This window comes from Lactuca sativa, chromosome 6 (genome assembly GCF_002870075.4).
Source record: "Lactuca sativa cultivar Salinas chromosome 6, Lsat_Salinas_v11, whole genome shotgun sequence".
Classification (NCBI taxonomy): Eukaryota; Viridiplantae; Streptophyta; class Magnoliopsida; order Asterales; family Asteraceae; genus Lactuca; species Lactuca sativa.
In genome coordinates this window covers 123,237,360-123,242,998 of record NC_056628.2, presented here as the reverse complement: position 1 = coordinate 123,242,998, position 5,639 = coordinate 123,237,360, and the positions used below count along the sequence as shown (strand labels likewise).

Here is a 5,639-nt window from a genome sequence, read left to right as displayed (position 1 = left end):
GCTCTTCTCTGACGTAGCGCCGGGGGGGGGGGGGGGGGGGGGACGCTCCGGTGGTCTCCTTAGTTGTTCTTCCTTGTCGCCAGTAGATTACACGTAGGGAGGGGACTCAACTAGTCCGATGGAGCAGGGCAAGTAGTGACTGGTAAATCAAGACGATCGATCTATTTGTGAGGAGGAGGAGGAAATTATCGGTTCCCAGTGAGCCTTCCTTGGCTTCTTAGACTCCGTCATCAGTAAAAATCGAGGTAAATGAGTCGGGTTCTTGTCTGATTTCGATGAAATAAATGGAGGGAGGAAACGTTTGGGTGGAGTCCTAATCGATGAAAAAAGTGGGAGCCTCTCTTGGTCTCGCCGGATTCTACTCCATCTCTAGTGGTCGTTGAGAATGAATGGGAGGACCTCTGGGGTTTGGATAGATCGAAGGAAAAAGAAGAATGAAGCTGTGGTGGTCTTCATTGATTGAAGGTAAACGGATGGGGTTTTCTTGAACCTCACAGGTCGTATTCTTCTTCTTTTTTCTTTTTTTTTTGTTTGTGTCGACCAGTATCAATGAATACTGGGATGTTTGTTTGTTTGAGTTTACTAGGAAAAGAAAACATCGGAAATTATAAGGATTCTGTTTTGTTTGCTTTATTTGACAGGGAAGAAGGAGTACAATTGGGATTGTGAAATTGATAGGAAAGAAGAAAAGAAACAGAAGGCGTTGTTGCCCTTGATGGTTAGCTGAAATACTTATGATCAACACCTCCAACCTTTTCTGTTTTGATTAACGAGGTAGTCAGAAGCCAGTAAATTCCTTTTCATGCGTTTCTTTATGTCTTGAAAGCTTTACCAGGTACAAATAGCACTTTCTATTTTGCTTCCATCCCCTGTCTTTCATTGTTTTCTCTTTAGTGCTATTTATAATTGGTTAGATATCAGAAAGTATAATGTGCTGATAGTTCCTACTTGTTTTGATGATACAAAGGCTAGGCTACTAATATTCAATTGTCTCTCATTCATCTACACGTTTTTGACATCCCGAACAACTAAACAATTTGATCCTGGAAAATAGCCCTTGAAAGCTACATATGTGGAAAAAGACGTTAATGCCCTTAAGCTTACCAGCAAACAAGGGCCAGAAAGATCAGTGCTTTTCTAAATAAGTGTGAAGTGATATGCCATGTCTTGTAGTACTGCCAATTAATTGGAAAGAAAAAGTAAATACAAATTTAAAAAAGGATTAAAAAATTGAAAATTTTGTACAAATTAAGAGGATATTATTACCTATACAACAAGACCCATCTACAGCCTTTGACTAAATTAGGAAGGGAAGACTAAAAGAATTAGTTTAAATCTTGATTAATGAAATCTCATTGGATTGGACCAACTTGGACCAATTTTCACAAACTGGGTTTCGTTATGCTTAGTTTCATATTGGATTTGTTTCCAATTGTTGTCCCATGGATGCTGCTACCCAAGCCTTTCATTTTAAAGGGACATCATAACAGGGTATGTCATGTTCTTTTTATTTTTTTTAACCATGTTTATATTTTTTGATAAATATTTAAAGACCATATTATATACTTTATTTATTGTTCCAGACACACCAAGGTGATTCCTATGTGGCACTTGAAGGGACATATGAGTCATTGGTGGAGGGAGGTCATCATGGCTCCCATGATCATGAAGAAGAGTTTGAGTTCAGCGAAGTGTTTGTTCATCAACTTATTTATAAAATTGAGATTGTACTTGGGGTAGTGTCAAATACTCTAGAAAATGATAGGGTTATATTCGTCTTTTTTTTTGTTTCAGGTTAAGGTTTGAGAAGATGGGACAGATTGGGGGTGGGGGTGGTATTAAATGTGGTGAAAAAGTCGGCCCCACCACTAAGGTCTAGCAATGTATTATTTATTATTTAAATAATTATTATCCAAATTTTAAATTAACAAATTCTTGATGCTTATTTATTTCAGTCTGCTTTACTTGCCCTAGCTGCTCATGCTACTGATCCTGATGAAGCTGAGAGACTGAAATTCCTTGCATCTCGTGCTGGAAACGTTTGGGATTTCTTTTTCTTAATATGAAAATTGATGTTATTTATTTATTTATTTATTTGTTGGATAAATATTGTTCAGGATGAATATGCTTAGTGGATAGTGTCAAGCCAAAGAAGCCTTCTTGAAGTCATGGAGGCTTTCCCTTCAGCTAAACCTCCACTTGGTGTTTTCTTTGCATCTGTTGCCCCTCGCTTACAACCTAGATGCTACTTAATTTCTTCCTCCCCTAAGTAAGTTTATTTCCATAATCTTGATTTTATTTATTAAAATAATAATTCAAGAATGTAATAATATTTATATGTTATTAATCTTACAAAATGGCACCAGAAAGGATTAATGTTACTTGTGCATTAGTGTATGAGAAAACACCATCAGGACGTGTCCACAAAGGAGTTTGTTCCACCTGGATGAAGGTATCAAATATCAATTATCAGTTACTTTTTCTTTTCTTCCTATAAATAGCAACCAAAAGGGTAAACATGAGATTTGAAGTTTATGGTTTTATTTTTCAGATTGCAGTGCCAATGACAGAAAGTGAAGATTGTAGTTGGGCACCTATTTTTGTTAGAACATCAAATTTCAGACTTCCATCTGATCCTAAAATCCCAATTATTATGATTGGTCCAGGAACCAGATTGGCTCCTTTTAGGGGTTTCCTTCAAGAAAGATTAGCCCTAAAGGAATCCAGATCCCAACTTGGATCATCCGTTTTATTTTTTGGATGCAAAATTCGTAAAGTAGTATGCATATGTTCAAAAACTTTTTTTTTAAAGATTAAAAAAAATGTCTTAATTTTTTATATACTTTGTCACATACTGATATAGCTCTCGAAATGTTAATCTTCCAACTTGCAGCTCTTGATCCTTTAAATCTTTTTGATGAGTTGCTTGGTATTTGGATTCTAGAATCCGTTTGGACTTTGGAATTGACAAAAAATGAGCATGCATATATTATCAGCAAGATGTGTATTGTTTTGTGTATTGCTCATAAAGAGAAGGATATCTGCTTGAAGAGACCGAAAGACAATAGTAGGAGGTGGATCCTTTTCAGCTGGTGGTCCTGGAAAAGGGATGTACTCTCATCTCTGTGAGTTGCTTCTTCATATTATTTTTATTAAATTTAAAATTAGTTATCATAATTCACATACTAATTTTAATTTTTAATTTATTTTTTTTGGATTTTTATCGTGAGCGGATCTTAGAGTTTTGAATGAGTACCCTGAGATTCAATCGTTTCCAGCATTCAACTCTATCTATAATCACACAGCCTTATTTGGAATCCATCAATAAACTTTCATTTATTTTATTTAAGTGATTATTTAATCCTTTTTATAAAAAATCCATGCAGAGTTATGATTTTGTATCCAAAGTTGTTAATATAGCCGTGAAAGAACTCATTGCAGTTGCCACCAACAGAGAAGGTAAGATATAATATGCCAAAGTTGAATTCCTTTTTAAGAAATAGCAACCTACTTTTAGTGCTTTGTTTATTATATCAAACTTTCATCTCTTCCTACTACTACAACATTGAAAACAAAAACAAAATCACATTTTCATTGTTTTAATTGGATATATTTTAGCTTACAAGATTTTAGAAGGTTATCAATTTATTTTCTACCATTATAACATTTTTTTTAATAATTTTCAAATCTTGAAATGATTTGTTTAACCCTTAAAACACAAAAGCATATGATATTAAATTACCTTCTGTTCAAGCTTAACCTTCTTTCCTTCCCCAAGAATCTCCTGTAAAGTGTGAAACTTTACACATACAACATCAGAACAATTCATGTTGAAGTTGCAAGAAACAATGAAATCGAAGCATCACCTATGGTTTAATTCAGATTTTGGGATGAAAACAGTCCTAGGGATATTTTTGAAATATTTAGTTTTTCTAACTTTTATGCGGAGTTGTAGGGGCTACAAAAGGTGCTGGAGTTAGTGATGAAAGACAAGGTTCAGATTCAATACTCTAGACATAATTATAATATAAAACTATAAAAAATTTCATTTTTTGATATATATTTATTGTTTTGTTTTGCAGAGGACACTAAAGAGCAAATCTTGCAAAGGATATTTTTTGTTTTGTTTTGCAGAGGATACCCCTCACATTTTCCTAAATTACCCCTTCCTCTACAATGTTTTTTTGTTTCAGTGTATTTTGTGCATCAGGTAAAGTTGATGGAAGAAAGGAATATGAAGCCACTTGATTCAAATCTTGCAGCATTATCAGCAAGATGCAGTAAAGACTTGGAGTTGAATTTGGCTAAGTCATTCTTGAGTGAGATGGGCCAATATACAACTGCTTATCCATATAATCAGCTGCTTGGAGCATTAGTCTTAAAGAATTATGAAAGGCAACATGCAACTTTACTTAGTAGGAATTTGATGTATAGAGTAGATTATATGCAAATTTAGATATTATAAGCAATAGAATTGTATGACATGAAATTTTATGCAATGGATTGTAGTTTTTGTATATGATATTGTATTTCTATTATGAGAAATTAAATGCAAATTTAACTTAAAAATTAATAAATATATAAATATATTTTTTTTAGAACATTTAAAATTATGATACGCAAAAATGTGTGTCATCTTCATTTATGACATGGCCTTTCTAGACAACGGCTTCCTTCATATGCATTGTGTGTCATAAACACGTGCATCGTAAGGTTACGACATGCAAATGTGTGTCGTCTTCCTTTATGACAGGGCCTTCCTTGATACGCATTGCGTGTCATAACCGCGCGTCGTAAATGCGCGTCATAAATGCGTGTCGTAAATGCGCGTCGTCTCTCTTTATGACAGGGCCTTTCTTGAGGCGCATTTGCGCGTCGTCTGCGCGTTTTACGACGCGCAATGAGCGTCGTAAAAGGATGTTTTTCTAGTAGTGTAATCATATCTTTAATGTTTGTAGGTAGGTTTGTACAATACATTTTTAATAATGTCGGTGCCTGAAGATGACATTGTTAGCGAGAGCAATATGTAAAAATAGATAAGATTTGTGTTGATTATAGTATATATATTATTAGATCCTAGAATTATGGCCCAATGTAGAATAGGTTGTTATCAATTTCCATGTATAAATTCATGTATTGTTTTGTGAAAGAATTACAAAAAATCGGAAGGTCCTTCCTCCATATTCACTCTGTTATCAATCTTTATGGTATCAGAGTGTTCCAAATATTGTTGAACTTGATCTGAATCCAACGAATCAAAAATCTACGAATGGGCAACAAAGAAAACTCTTCCAACTCAAACCCGATGATCGTACAGAATGTCCCGAACGCACCATTCCCTACCGGAATTACCCTTGACGATACGAACTACCCGTTGTGGTCTCAATTAATGGAGATGCACATCGGGGCATGTAACAAGTCCTTTTTGATCACCGGAAAAACACCGAAGCCCACCAACGAGTATGAGAAACAAATCGAATCTTGGCTGATCGACAACAATCATGTCAAGAGTTGGCTAATTGATTCCATGAACCTATCCCTAATCCGCCGCTTTATCGAATTTCAGACGGTGATTGAAATCTAGGAGGCCATAGGGAAAACATTCTATGATGTGTCACACCCCCGAACCAGACGGCGGA

At 35.1% G+C, this 5,639-nt stretch overlaps 1 protein-coding gene across 1 annotated transcript; it reads left to right on the top strand.

The window, feature by feature from the left end:
• The first annotated feature begins 434 nt into the window (after positions 1–434).
• Positions 435–4,014, top strand: LOC122194851 (NADPH--cytochrome P450 reductase 1). The gene is given in 10 exon segments (XM_052765007.1): positions 435–465; positions 642–718; positions 1,584–1,693; positions 1,795–1,873; positions 1,956–2,039; positions 2,118–2,271; positions 2,358–2,452; positions 2,552–2,779; positions 3,387–3,459; positions 3,956–4,014. Coding segments are annotated over 10 exon segments (990 nt in total).
• Positions 4,015–5,639: the final 1,625 nt, after the last annotated feature.